Genomic DNA, 15,203 nt, shown 5'->3' on the forward strand with positions numbered 1-15,203 from the left:
ATCTTTAGGCAATCCCTGAAAACCCTTCTCTTCAAAGAAACCTATCCTTCTTCTAACTAACACTGTTTTACTTCCTCCATCAGCTCATCCCCCCATAGCTATTACCTTTTGTATCAATTGACCCTTCCTTTTTAGATTGTAAGCTCTAACAAGCAGGGCCCTCTGATTCCTCTTGTGCCAAATTTTAATGTAACTCTAATGTCTGCCCTCATGTTGTAAAGCGCTGTTGGCACTATATAAAACCTGTATAATAATAGTAATAATAATATTGATACATAATATATTGTAACGTGTTTATTTTATTTTATATAAAAGCCACCCAACCCACCAAATAAAACATTCTTAAGACAAAAATATTACACAATAGCTTTAGTTTAAAAATATGACAATATCTAAAACTACTACTGTACACTTCATATTTTTTTCATGGTTCCGGCCAATGTTTGCGCCCATTCTTCTTTGCCTGCCTCACAAGCGGAGGATTCTGTAAGCACAACTTATCTGTGTCAAAAGTCTTTGGTGCTGTTGGGGCCAAAAAAATTATTAGTAGCTCCTTTTAAGCGATGGCATACTTAAGACATTGTGGTATTTCCATAAGACACTTTTTTTTTTTTAAGGGTTGAGTTATGTCATAGTGGGGTGTGGGCTGGCTGTTGTACTTCACCACCACAGTCAGTCTCTGCACCTCTTCTTGCATGTTGTTGTCATGGTGTTATATTAGTCATTATGCTCTCTTTCGTCTTCCTTCAAGATTTCGGAAGCTGACGGGTCTGATTTTCATTTCTGCGAACTGAATGGAGTATTCGTGACCCTTCCAATGGAACCAGTTGACTCCCTGCAAGAAGAACAAAGCAAGATTATCTGATGATAAAGGTAAAGTGATATGGACAGGAGCTACATTGTTTCAAATAATAGATCATTAAAAAATCAACTCCAGGCCATATCTGGCTGATGTCCCTGGAAGATGGGAATCAAGTAGATGCCACTGCTTTAGTTATCTCTACTGGCCTCCAGGTCCCAAGCCAAGTTGCTGGCCTGATGCATTCTAAACATAGAAGGTTGACCACTCAGCACAGACTCCATTCAGAGAATGCTTTGATTGGACAAGGTGGAGACCATGACATCACCACACCACCTCTCCTTCTGTTCAGCATGGGACCTGGAAGCAAGTGGAGGTCACTGGTGTAACTGTGCACAGACGCCATTCAGAGAATGCTTTGATTGGACAAGGTGGAGACCATAACATCACCGCCCCACCCCTCCTCCTGTTCAGCACGGGACCTGGAAGCAAGTGGAGGTCACTGGTGTAATGGTGAACCAATTCCATTCAGAGAATGCTTTGATTGGACGAGGTGGAGACCGTGATATCACCGCCCCACCTCTCCTCCTGTTCAGCACGGGACCTGGAAGCAAGTGGAAGTCACTGCTGTAACTGTGCACAGACGCCATTCAGAGAATGCTTTGATTGGACAAGGTGGAGACCATGACATCACCGCCCCACCCCTCCTCCTGTTCAGCACAGGACCTGGAAGCAAGTGCAGGTCACTGGTGTAACGGTGCACAGACACCATTCAGAGAATGCTTTGATTGGGCAAAGTGGAGACCATGACATCACCGCCCCAACCCTCCTTCTGTTCAGCACGGGACCTGGAAGCAAGTGGAGGTCCCTGGTGTAACGGTGTCTCTACTTCAGTGATTTCCAAGCTTCCAGGGGCATCATCCAGCAATGGTACAGCAATGGTACAGTATATACATAGCTGCATTGGTCCAAGCTGGAGCAATGTAACTATGGAAGAATATACCATACCCATAATTCATCTTTAAATTATATCTAAAGACAAAACCCTTTGTTTTATTTTTGGTTAGCATAGGGAACGAATAAACAGCTGTCAATTTTGCTTTCTATTTGGTGTCCCATTGGGAGATTTCCCTTACTGGCCTTTAATGTGGTACTATTCTTATTGAAGTATTTCAAGAAAGTACCGCTATATGGTCACTAGATAGAGCCCATGGAGAGGAAATAAACTGATTGGACAAAATGTGGGGATAATTTGTTGTGGCTGGGTGAATGCTTGTGACATCCGTCCTGCGAATTTTATATAAATAGATCCCTATGTGATAGGAGGATGAGCAAGTCACAAGACTTTGAAAGACTTTAAAAGTCTCTCCCCTTCCTTGGACTTTTTTTTCCTAATTTATAAAAATGGGTGGACACATCTTTAAAGAACACCACTACTGACTGAATATTTTCTTGAAGGACTCTTTCACCCTAGTGGTTACGGGGTGGTAAAGCCCCATGGTTGATTTTTGGTTTTATTGCCCCTCAACTGCTACCCCTTTAGCAACAGCTGGGGGTGTTCACATGCCATGGCAGTGGCAGGAATTGTACTCCCTGTCGCTTTTGGTGGCCCACCAATCGTGGCCCAAGTACATGGGGCCACTCTGCCCTATGCCAGTGCACTTTGCTATCAAATATGTCAAGAAAGTAACTGTAAACTGAAGCAATATGCTTACCTGACTGTGGCTGTTGTCACCGTATCTGCCCATAAGGTTTACTCTGTGACAGTTCTTATACCAGAAGGCTCCTTTGTAGGACAAGGCACAGTTGGTAATGGCGGAATCGTTGTCCTTGTCATATGTGGAAAATGGGCGCCCATCGTGGTAGGTCATTGAATCGCCTGTAATGGCAGAAAATAAGAATATTCATTAGGAATTTACCATTGAAACTATTGTATGGATCTTCTACTCTGAAGCACGGGTAATCTCATTGTTGTTACTATGGTAGGTCTTTGGTAAACGGAATATGACTGGGTCAGTGGCCCTTTATTGGAATGCATGTGCAGAAGTATTTGCCCTGATATCTATAGGCATCCCTAGGGCCAGGACTAGAAAAGGGGGCAAGAAAAGGGGGCAAAGAATAGACACAGGGCGGGGCACCGATTCCAAGACATGTATTAACAGTGGGGGGGGGGGGGGGCAGGAAAAGTAAAGTTCTGGCTCCTTGCCCTGGGCGCTGGACAATCCTGTTCTTGTACTGTGGATGCTGACCCCAGATTTGCCTTGAAAAAGTATTCATTCCCATTGAAATTTTCCACATTTTGTCATGTTACACCCAAAAAACGTAAACATATTTCCCATGATGCTCAATTACACTGCAGAGTGCATGAGCATCATGGGAAACGTAGTTCCAAAACATCTTTGGTGCCAAGGTTTGCCATCACTGTAATAGGCCAACACAAAGTGGCACATAATTGTGAAGTGGAAGGAAAATTATTTTCAAAATGTTTTTCAAATAAATATGTGAAAAGTATGGAGGGCATTTGTATTCAGCTCCCTTTACTCTGATACCCCTAACTAAAATCTAGTGGAGTCAATTGCCTTCAGAAATCACCTAATTAGTAAATAGAGTCTACCTGTGTGTAATTTTATCTCCGTATAAATACAGCTGTTCTGTGAAGCCCTCAGAGGCTTGTTAGAGAACCTTAGTGAACAAACAGCTTCATGAAGGCCAAGGAACATACCAGACAGGTCAGGGATAAAGTTGTGGAGAAGTTTAAAGCAAAGTTAGGTTATAGAAAAATATCCCAAGCTCACATCTCACAGAGCTCTGTTCAATCCATCGTCTGAAAATGGAAAGAGTATGGCACAACTGCAAACCTACCAAGACATGGCCGTCCACCTAAACTGAAAGGCCGGGGAAGGAGAGCATTCATCAGAGAAGAGCCAAGAGATCCATGGTAACTCTGGAGGAGCTGCAGAGATCCACAGCTCAGGTGGGAGAATCTGTCCACAGGACAACTATTAATTGTGCTCTCCACAAATCTGCCCTTTATGGAAAAGTGACAAGAAGAAAGACATTGGTGAAAGAAAGCCATAAGAAGTCCTGTTTGCAGTTTGTGAGAAGCCATGTGGGGGACACAACAAACATATACAGTAGAAGAAGGTTCTCTGGTCAGATGAGACCAAAATTGAACTTTGGCCTAAAAGCAAAATGCTATGTGTGGCAGAAAATTAACACTGCACATCACCCTGAACACACCATCCCCACCGTGAAACATGGTGGTGGCAGCATCATGTTGTGGGGATGCTCTTCTTCAGCAGGGACAGGGAAGCTGGTCAGAGTTGATCCAAATACAGGGCAATCTTAGAAGAAAACCTGTTAGAGTCTTCAAAAGACTTGAGACTGGGGCGGAGGTTCACCTTCCAGCAGGACAACAACCCTAAACACACAGCCAGAGCTACATTGGAATGGTTTAGATCAAAGCATATTCATGTGTTAGAATGGCCCAGTCAAAGTCTAGACCTATATCCAAATGAGAATCTGAGGCAAGATTTGAAAATTGATGTTCAAATCCAATCTCCATCCAATCTGACAGAGCTTGAGCTATTTTGCAAAGAAGAATGGGCAAAATTGTCCCTCTCTAGATGTGCAAAGCTAGTAGAGACATCCCCAAAAAGACTTGCAGCTGTAACAGAGAAAGGGGGTTCTACAAAGTATTGACTCGGGGGGGGGGGGGGGGGGGGCATACAAATACACCTCATACTTTTAACATATGCATTTGTAAAAAAAAATTGGAAACCATTTATCATTTTCCTTTTATGTTGGTCTATCACATAAAAAGTCTCCTTTAGTCTCCTCTATTAATAGGCTCACATGGCTTATTTTGAATATATGGTATATTTGAAACAATGTTAAATTTCAGTCAATGACAAAAAAGTTTTCATTTATTATCCCTATTACACGAAGAATACCCACCTGCTGTACCGCTGTAGCCACTGACGGAAAGCCTGTACCGCTTCCTTGAGTCTCCAACACTAAACTTGTCATAAACAGCGTAAACAGTTTCCCCATGGTCTCTAAGGTCCACACGAAGCTCATACTGTCCCTGCGATGTGATTTTGTGCAGATTTTCCAATCCTGCAAATCAGGTGAAAAAAATGAAGTCACACAAAGGTTAAACATTCCTGAATTCCATCTTCAAGAGATAATAATGTCAAACGGTAATTCAATTTCCCACCAACAGACTCCATCAGTTGCAGAAAATCACTTTAAGGCTAAGATAATGCAAAAACCAAATCTGTCATCTGTCAAGGGCCAGTTTTCTCCTAATAAAACACACATACAGGAGCACTGCTGCCTGCATGGGTGAGACCAAATCTTCTATATATTTAACATGATGCATCCCTGCCACCACATCTACAACAAAATGAGGTGGTAGAAAAGTACACAACTGGAATTGCATTTTGACTCCATGCCATTAGCAGGTGCTTTCACCATCAAATTGTGGACACAGGGTTGAAGGCTTCATCCCTTTAATACTCTACAAAGCCTCTGGGCTCTAGGATCAATTCCAGGATTTAGAAATCCTGGAGAAAACTCAAAGGCCAGTTTTCTCCTAATGAAACAAACATCCAGGAGCCCGTCAACCTGCATGGGTGAGACTAAATCCTCTCTATACCTAACATGGTGCAGCCCTGCCACAGCTTCTACAACAATATGAAGTAGAAGAAAAGCACACAACTTGAATTGTGTTTTGACTCCAAACCATTAGCAGGTGCTTTCACCATCAAATTGTGGACTCAGGGTTGAAGGCTTCATCCCACCCAAAACTCTACAAATCCTCTAGGCTCCAGGATCCTATATCAAACTTTACCGATCCTGGGAAAAACTGAACCATCAGTTTCTCCAAATAAGATGAACAGGATCCCTCAATCTACATGGGTGACACCAAATTTTCTCTACACCATGGCATGGTGCAGCCCTGTCACAGCTTCTACAACTATATGAAATGGAAGAAAAGTACTGAATTGGAGTTGCACCTTGGCTCCCAACCATCAGCAGTAGAAGTTGTTTGATTAACAATGCTTAATAAATATACTTTTTCAAGAAATGTAACTCTAGTTGAGTCCTATTCCTCCACTAGAGCTTTAAAAGCTCTGATGAAGGGAGTACAATCTGGCCCTGAAACCCTGCTGGGTTTTTGCTTTATAGATATATGACAGAGTAAACACTTTACTACTCTTGATCCTTTGATATTGTGTTCTTATTTATCTACAAAAAAAATCAGGTATTGGACATCCTACTGGAAGACCAGAAGGCCACCAAGATACTACTGACAGAGAGAACATATGAGATAAATCTGCTAAGAACCCAACTAAAACAGACTTGACTGCCTTTGTTATAAAAATTGAGAATGAGTGTCTCCACAGTGCTTGCAGCTACATTGGTCACTGAGAGCTTTTTTTAAAGAAACCCTGTCACTGAATGGCACGAAAAAGCACAGAGAATCCAAGTATCTGAATGCTTACTTGCACCATTTTTCATTTTATAATTTTTTTTTTTTACATGCAACATGCCTCTGAACTTTCTACTTCAGAAGAGTCCATTTTCTAGCACACTCCTCCATCCTTACACGTCACGTCCTCTTCTTGGAATGTTTAAATACTGTCTGTGTTGGCCAAGCTCCTCTGCTCCTCCCCACACCTCCCTACATGCCATGGGAGGAGCAAAGGGTAATATTATAGACTGTTGCTTGAGTCTGTTGACATCACATCCAAGATGGTGGTGTCCAGAAGCAGGCCTTTTGGTTGTCTTCACAAGGGAGGCATTTACAGGTAAATTTACTACCAGAACTGCTGGGACCATCACAATCTGTCTCCGGAATCCCTTGTTTTATTACAAATAGAGCAGCAATGTTGATGGGACTTATATGTTTATCAAGATTGTTTTTTACAGGTAAATGAAATGCCTAGCATATGTTAAATGCCCATCTAATCCTATGCTAAGAATGCTGTTGAAAAGTAATTTTGCAACAGGGTCTCTTTAAATTTCATATAGTACTTGGTAAGAATATATAAAAACTATTGAATGTCTGTCTATAGTCTGGGCACATGTTCACACTATCCAATGCTTTGCATAATTTGGCATCATAAAGGAAAATCCCAAGTCTTCTTTATTTATGAAACATATTGATTGACAAGTGCAGCCTTCACATTGAAAGGTGAAAAGCTCAAACTTTACATTTAATACATATTCTGTCACATTATATCTGACATACTCATATTTTATGTCATTAGCTCTATATAGTACAGAAATGTCTCACCCAAGAAGAACTCCTTAGAAGAATCTCCAAATCCATTAGCATATGTCCTCCAGTTTTTGTAAAAATCTTCAGAACCATCAATTCGTCTTAAAAACACCTGTAGGTAGATAATTACAAGTAACAGTCATGAATCTTAAAATTCACCAATCAAAATATTAAAAGTATGGAAGTTTACACCAACCAAAGTGACCAAAGTGTGGAAGTTTACAAAAATCAAAGTGACCAAAGTATGTCATTTTAAAGCAACCAAAGTGACCAAAGTATGGAGATTTACACTTGTCTGGATTATCACCATGGGTAAAGGTACACATAATTACATAGAAATGTAGAGTATACATCCAGGGGTCAAGTCCTGGGGAAAAAAGTGTGGGAACTCCCACCCAAGATCCACTCCCCCACCAAAAAAAAAAATTATACACTGATATGCACAAACACTTCAAAAGTGGTATTTTTCATCCAATTTTCAGATTGTGAACTGTTAGTACATAAAAAAAATAAAAAATCCTCAATAAACATAAATACGGTAATTCTCTGAATAATCAGCATTCATTCAATTGTGCTTCCATGCAAATGTGAACATCATGTTCTGATCTTTATTGGGGAATTTTATTTTGTATATAGAGTGTTTATGTGGTGAGTTTACACTTTTCATTGAACAGAGTTTGGATAACACAGGGTTAAACAGAAAGGTCATAAATTAACTGCACATTATCTAAACAGAATGCTTGGAGAGATAGTGATGTGTTCCTGCTTAGGAGATGTATGTTAGCTTGGGGGGCTGCAAACTCTGCAGGGCTCCAACACACACTCGCTGCTATTCCAACCCTTCACATATTTCCACATAAACTTCCCTCCTGGCATTAAACTGTGCTCAGCTTACCACCCCAAACTGATGTTCCTCCCTCAGCTCACCTCTCTCCCTGCATGTCCTATGAGCAGAATAGCTGTGCTCCTCCTCTGGGTTCTCTCATCATATGACACTCTGAAGACAGAGGAGGGGGGATTCAGAGGGACACACAGAGAAAGTATGCAGGAGACTGGGGGGGGATAAGGAGACAGAAAATCAGGAGGGGCCTACGGGGAGGAGAGCATCACGAGAGATCTGACTAAATACAATCTCTTAGCAGCAGGAACCTGATCTACCCATCAGCTAGCTGTGATTGACAGGTAGATCGAAGAGGAAGCTGTCATGGGGCCCCCTACTGGCAATGCCGAATGGTCAGTCCATCCCTGGCGTGCAGCACTTACTATTGTGAGCTGTGTTGGCGGCTGCTTGTGTAGCACCTGCCACACAGCTTGCATACTTCAAAGTCTTGCAGGACACGGCTCCTAATGGGAACTGAGTTCCTGTTGTGGAAAAAGTACAGGAACTCCGTTCCCATGCATTCCCGCAGGACTTGAGCCCTGTATACATCTTCATAAGTGTTTCTTTTCACTTTGGTTGGTGTAATCTTTTAGGAAGTTTACATTAACTAAGGTGACCAAAGTATGAAATTTTACATCAACTAAAGTCACCAAAGTATAGAAGTTTACATTTGTCTGGATCATCATCATGGGTAAAGGCACAAATAAATACATAGAAATGTAGTGTATACATCTTTATCTGTGTTTCTTGCACACTGTGTTTTTTGTCACTTTGGTTGGTGTAAACTTCTTTGAAATTTACGCCAAAGTGACCAAAGTGTATAAGTATAGGTATACACCAACCAAAGTGACCAAAGTATGGAAGTTTACACTTGTCTGGGTCATCACCATGGGTAAAGCACAAATACATACATACATAGAAATGTAGAGTATACATTTTCATCTGTGTTTCTTTTCACTTTATGTTTCTTGTCACTTTGGTTGGTATAATCTTTTAGGAAGTTTACACCAACCAAGGTGACCAAAGTATGAAATTTTATACCAACTAAAGTCACCGAAGTTTACACTTGTCTGGATCATCATTATGGGTAAAGGCACAAATAAATACATAGAAATGTAGAGTATACATCTTTATCTATGTTTCTTGCACACTGTGTTTTCTGTCACGTTGGTTGGTGTAAACTTCTTGGAAGTTTACGCCAAAGTCACCAAATTATGGAAGTTTACACAAACCAAAGTGACCAAAGTATGGAAGTTTACACTTGTCTGGATCATCATTATGGATAAAGTCACAAATAAATACACAGAAATGTAGAGAATAAATCTTTATCTGTGTTTCTTGCACACTGTTTTTTTTTGTCACTTTGGTTGGTGTAATCTTCTTGGAATATTACACCAACCAAAGTAAAAGTATGGAAGTTTACACATAGGTGTGCACAGCCTATTGCATTAAGGTGTACACCTCAAAGCTCATACACATTTATGTGTATGTATACTGATGGTGTCAGTAGAACAGTGTACAGTGTCAGTAGGGCAGAGATTGGTGTCAGTCATTTTTTATTATTATTTTATTTTTTATTATTTTTAATGTTTTTATTTTTATTAATTTTATTTACAATTTTTTTTTTTTTAGGAGCCCCATCAGAGGGCTTTGCTGAAATAGCAGGGGCTTAAACGAGATCATTTGTGTTTTATTATAATTTTTTTAAATATTAAAAGTATTTTAAATGCAGTTAGTACAAAAACCTAAATTAGACTTGATTTTAACCTCTTGTACCCCGTGTAAACCTTGAGAAAACCCGGAGAAAACATCCATAACCGGCAAAACTAAAAGACATTCTAGATCTTCCTATCGAAACCTTGCTTTAAAGTAGAACTAGAGTCAAACTTTTTTTTTCTTTTGGATGGGGGCGGTATTTTTTTTCTAGGTCCCATTGGATTCCACCTTCACTTCCTGTCCCATAGCCGAAACAGATAGTGACAGGAAATCCCTCCAATGTGAAGGAATCCCTGGTTGCCACCATAACTGGTTCTTTGCTGGAAGATTTCCCCTCTTATTCTGTTCTGTCGTCAACCCAAATTTGGGAATTTTCTTTCATTTTCACTCTTGGTGAATACTGCAAAGTGGATAAATAGAAAGTGAATCTCCCCAATGGGGGCATAGAAATCAATAAAAAAAAAACACCAAGGGTGCTAATACCTCTCCACTCTATTCAAAGCTAAACAATTCTGTCTGATACTTGTCAAAAAAGACTGAAGCAGAAAAAAAAAGTTTTCCAGTTGGGAACAAAGACAGCATAAAATGTTGAGTTTATAAACTATTTATATATATTTTTCAAATGTAAAAAAACAGTAAAAAAAATAAAAAATAAAATAAAAGCTTGCTAATAAGTGTGGGCTTAAAACCAAAAAGCTATTTCATGACGTGGGTTAGGAAGACATGAGAACAGCAATAGCATTCCTTTTATATAATTAGATATTTTGAAACACATTTACTTAACCACCCACAATATATTTGTGCAGGCTTGAGAACTGTGAATCATCTTCAATCCATTCATTAAAAAAAAGGGAAAAAAAAAATACAATGTATTTACTCAAAGTCTATCCAGTATTGATGTTTTAGCTCATTATTTTTGCCCCCCATCATGGCATTTGTAAAGCCGAGTAGGAGTATTTCATTCCTTTTACTGTATCCTCTGTAACACAAATTAAAAGGCAGCTGTGAAAGGGATTTAGCTTAATAATAGCTATGGGAGAGGCGTGTAGGCAGGGCCTAAGCCCACGGTACCCAATCAGGAAAAAACTAAACACAGTCCTTGTGTAACCCAAAAAATACAGCGCTATTCTTAAATGTGATTAATGAAACGAAACATACCTAATGAAAAATATGTGAAACGTATACTATACGTGCAGCTGCAACTTTAAAAGTGAGATACCCACAAAACAGATACTAATTTTTTCCAAAAAAAGCTGCGCTAAAATGATCCAAAAATACCACGTGAAATAGATAAATAAATAAAATAAAATAAATAAATATATCCAACAATATTTAAACAAAAAGTAGACCAAAAATATATGTGTTCAAATGTTAGTCCATATTCCCCATCAGCAAAAATTCTGATTGTAGTCTCCAATGTGTAACACACCACACCAATAAAGGAAAAGTGTCATCAGAGTTGCAGGGACAGGCTTCCACCACCAACACTACTGCCGCTTACCAGCTAGACTGGTCCCATCACAGAGACCAGATATCGCCACAATGAAAACACTCCCTCTGCAAATGGACCACCTGGAGGATGTATCCCTATTAGGCACTCGATTCCAGTGGTTGAAAAATCAGGAAAAGACTAAACACAGTCCTTGATTGTAGTAAATATCTTGTATATTGTATATAGGTTAGCAGTAATGCATAATGAATAATGATAGGTCTTGTGGCAATATAAAAGTTGGTGTTCACACAATGTCACAAGGTTTAGACCCGTATTACCAGAGGACAGCTTCCGCTGGAGGGGTGGTGGTATGTGGTGTACCAGCACGGCACTGTTATACTGCTGGGAAGAGCCCCATACAGAGATGTTAACTCCAGGCAGATGTTCCTGTTATGATCCTACTCACCAGGAACCTGGTCCAGATACCAGGATATTTCCTCCAGGCAGATGTTGTTCCTGTTATGATCCTACACACCAGGAACCTATTCCAGATACCAGGATATTTCCTCCAGGCAGATGTTGTTCCTGCTATGATCCTACTCACTAGAAACCTGGTCCAGATATCAGGATATTTCCTCAAGGCAGATGTAGTTCCTGTTCTGACCCTACTTGCTAGGAACCTCTCCTTGTGCTGTATACTTTCCCTAACCATCGGGGGCTTACTCTGACCTGCGATTTGCGCCAAGAGTATACGAATAACGTGGATACCCTTTTATATAAGGTCCCACGCCAAGATGGCTGCCAGAGATCACAAGAGAGTACAGAGTCCAATCGGACAGCTGACATCTCTGAGAGCAGGACAATTCCCCTTCCAGACTAAGATAATTTCTCCAGGCAGATGTTGTTTCTGCTCTGACCATATATGCTAGGAACCTCTCCTTGTGCTATATACTTTCCCTCACCAGCAGAGCCCTTTCCTTACCTATCACTCACTCTAAGGGCAACCCCAATGATGCTGGCACCTATTATATAAGGTCCCACATCAAGAAGGTCACTGGAGATCTCGAAAGGGTACAGCATCCGATCAAACAGCTGACCTCTTTGAGTCCATGAGGGGACAGTTCTCCTTCCAGACTTCAGATACCAGGATTTTTCATCCAGGCAGATGTTGTTCCTGTTCTGATCCTACTTGCCATCTCTCCTTGCTCTATATACTTTCCCTTACCAGTGGGGTCTTACCCTGACATAACACTCACTCCAAGAGCAACCGAATAATGTGAGTACCCTTTTATATAAGGTCCTACTCCAAAATGGCGGCTGAAGATATTGAAAGACTACAGTGTCCAACCTGACAGCTGATCTCTTTGAGTCCACGAGAGGACATTTATCCTACCAGACTACACTCTATCTTTAATAATGGCCCAATGCCACCTACAAGATGGAGGAAAACCCACACCTGTCTACAGGGGGGTATAGCTGGGCTGTGGACATACCTCTACTGCAGTCCCTAAGAAAACCCTAAAAAAAGTCTAGCAAGTTTCCATCTCTTATTAGGGGTGTTATGTGATTTTTACTTGAAATGCTTAAAAATTCTCTTTTCCCACACAAAATAGCTGCTTCCTGCCCTCACACTGTGGTGGTCTGTGCTGGCAGAGCAACAGAGTAACACCCCACTTCCTCACCCTCTCCTTCTGTGCTTGTAGAGTACAGAAGGAGAAAGGTGTATCTTATTGCCTCTCAAAATAATGACTGGGAAAAGGGGTCTTTTATGGTGCCAATTGGGCTATACAGTCATATTTAGACACCTTGCATAGCTGTTGTAACAGGAAAGTGGTGGTAAAATGCAGGGTGTTTTGTGCAATGCCCACCAGACTGCATATCTATTTCTGTGACCTCAATCGGCCTTTAAACAGATTTAACAAGCCTGCATGGTCTTGGCTTTATTCCTCTAATAGCTTTGACTTCCATGTTGTTTTCCTTTACAATTTGGTCTTAAATCAAAGAACATCAACCAGAATGCACAAATACATTACACTTAAAATAGTACATTCTGTTTTGCTTGCCTTAAGGAACTGTCATGGAGACAAATGCTCTGCGTTTTCATTACTACAAAATGTTCTATATTCTTATGGTGTTTTCCATATTTCTTGTTCATAAAACAGTTGTGAAAGTGTCAGTGAACTCCTTCAAGTGTTGTCTTCTCTACTGGGTGAACATGAGAGTCAATGCCTACTAATTATTACTGAATACTAGAGATTAGCAGATCATTGTCCCCGGACTGAGATATGACTCAGTTCAAGCAGCTAGCTGATATCTGCACATCATTCCTGATCTGATGGTCTCTCTCCTGGGTGCTAAAAAGCATATAGGCTGATCACCTATACTTGGCACCCTCCAACAAGAGATCAGTTTGTAAGCTAGGTTTGTAAGGCCCTTTAAGATAGTGTGAAGTCTTTGACTGCCTAAAGTTGGACAGGTTATTTTAGCCTCACCATTGTGGCTTATATAAGTGGGCCACAGAAGTAGTTGCAGAAAAGGGAGAGAAAAAGCTGGGGCTAATGGCACATATGGTCATGGAGGGAGAGCCTCATAACCTAGAGAGAAAACAAAGGAATGAGAGTGTCCATAAAGCCCCATACACACTATCAGATTATCTGCTGAGTTTTTCCTTCAGATTTACCAAAACCATATAATATGAGGACAAACCTTAGGAGTTTCAATGTGTATGCAATCAGGCAGGCCCTTCTACTACATGGTTTTGGTAAATCTGAAGGAAAAACTCAGCAGATAATCTGATAGTGTGTATGGGGCTTAAGTGGCAGCTTCCTCTTTGGTAGGAAGCTTGGACTTTCATTCTTTGTAGAGCTTTACCAGGGAAGCTGGAGCACATAAAGGAACAGAGTTTAGGATCTCCCGGATACTGTAGGTAGTGGGTATGAATCTTATAATTTAAAGGCTTTATTGGAGAAACATGACCTATCTCATTCCCATATTTTCTCACTAGCCTCACAACCTCGTGAGAAATAAAGGACATGAGAGTGTCCCTGAGTGACAGCATATAGGGTGATGGCTTCATGACTGGGACTGTGCATGCTTAGCACCCTCCAACAAGAGACTATCAGCTTGTACACTAGGTTTGTAAGGCCCTTTTAAATAGTGTCCGGTTTTGACTGCCAGAAGTTGGGCAAGTTCTTTAAACCTCAGCACTGGGGCATTCATAAGTGGGTCACAGTAGTAGTTAGAGAAAAGAGAGAGTGAAGAAGAAGCTGGGGCTGATGGCACATGGTCATTGAGGGAGAACCTTATGCCCTAGTGAGGAAAGAAAGGCATGGGAGTATCCATGAGTGGCAACTTCCTCTTCGGTAGGAAGCTTGGACTTTCATTGTTTGTAGAGGTTTTTCCAGGGAAGCTGGAGCCTAGAAAGGAACAGAGTTGAGAATCGCCCATGTACTGTGGGTAATGGGTAAGAACCCTAGAATTTAAAGGCTTTATTGGACAAACATGACTTACCTCATACCCTTCTTTTCTCGCTAGCCTCACAACCCTGTAAACAAAGAAGGGGATGAGAGTGTCCCTGAGTGTTAGCTTCCTCTTCAGTAGGAAGCTTGGACTTTCATCCTTTGTAGAGCTTTGACATGTCAGCTGGAGCCTACAACTGAACAGAGTAGAGGATCTCCTTCGTACTGCAGGTAATGGGTATGAATCCTACATTTTGAAGGCTTTTTTGGAGAAACGTGTCCTAACTCATGCCCTTCTTTTCTCACTAGCCTTACAGCCTCATTAGAAAAGAAGGGCATGAGAGTGTCCCTGAGTGTCAGCTTCCTCATAGCATGAAGGTAAAAAATGAATCATTCTAACATAACGAATATGATGAAATTAAAGGATTAACTTAATGAATGAATCGTAAACAAAATAATTTTTTTTTCTGTCGTGCACATCTCTTTTAAAAATAATAATATTTAAATAACATTTTTTAAAACAAGTATATATATATTATCTTCTCATTGTCCTTAAGAAATTGCTACTCTAAACATAGCTAAATTAATGTGTAACGTATGGCAATTTGTCCCTGTTTAATACTGTAATT

The 15,203-nt window shown here is 40.6% G+C and overlaps 1 protein-coding gene across 4 annotated transcripts in view; it reads right to left on the reverse strand.

The window, feature by feature from the left end:
* Window positions 1–279: 279 nt before the first annotated feature.
* The window catches only part of TNC (tenascin C), a 209,848-nt gene continuing 194,924 nt past the window's right edge, over window positions 280–15,203 (reverse strand). For all 4 annotated transcript variants that reach the window (XM_077467926.1, XM_077467899.1, XM_077467830.1 and 1 more), the window contains 4 exons: window positions 7,104–7,200; window positions 4,757–4,918; window positions 2,515–2,678; window positions 280–835 (listed from right to left, as the gene is read on the reverse strand). In XM_077467926.1, coding sequence (XP_077324052.1) covers window positions 725–835; window positions 2,515–2,678; window positions 4,757–4,918; window positions 7,104–7,200 — 534 coding nt within the window. In that variant the 3' untranslated portion in view covers window positions 280–724. The remainder of the gene's footprint in view (window positions 836–2,514; window positions 2,679–4,756; window positions 4,919–7,103; window positions 7,201–15,203) is intronic.

Source organism: Lithobates pipiens, unplaced genomic scaffold, assembly GCF_037356315.1.
Source record: "Lithobates pipiens isolate NorthernLeopardFrog02 unplaced genomic scaffold, aLitPip1_a1.2 Scaffold_1, whole genome shotgun sequence".
NCBI lineage: Eukaryota > Metazoa > Chordata > Amphibia > Anura > Ranidae > Lithobates > Lithobates pipiens.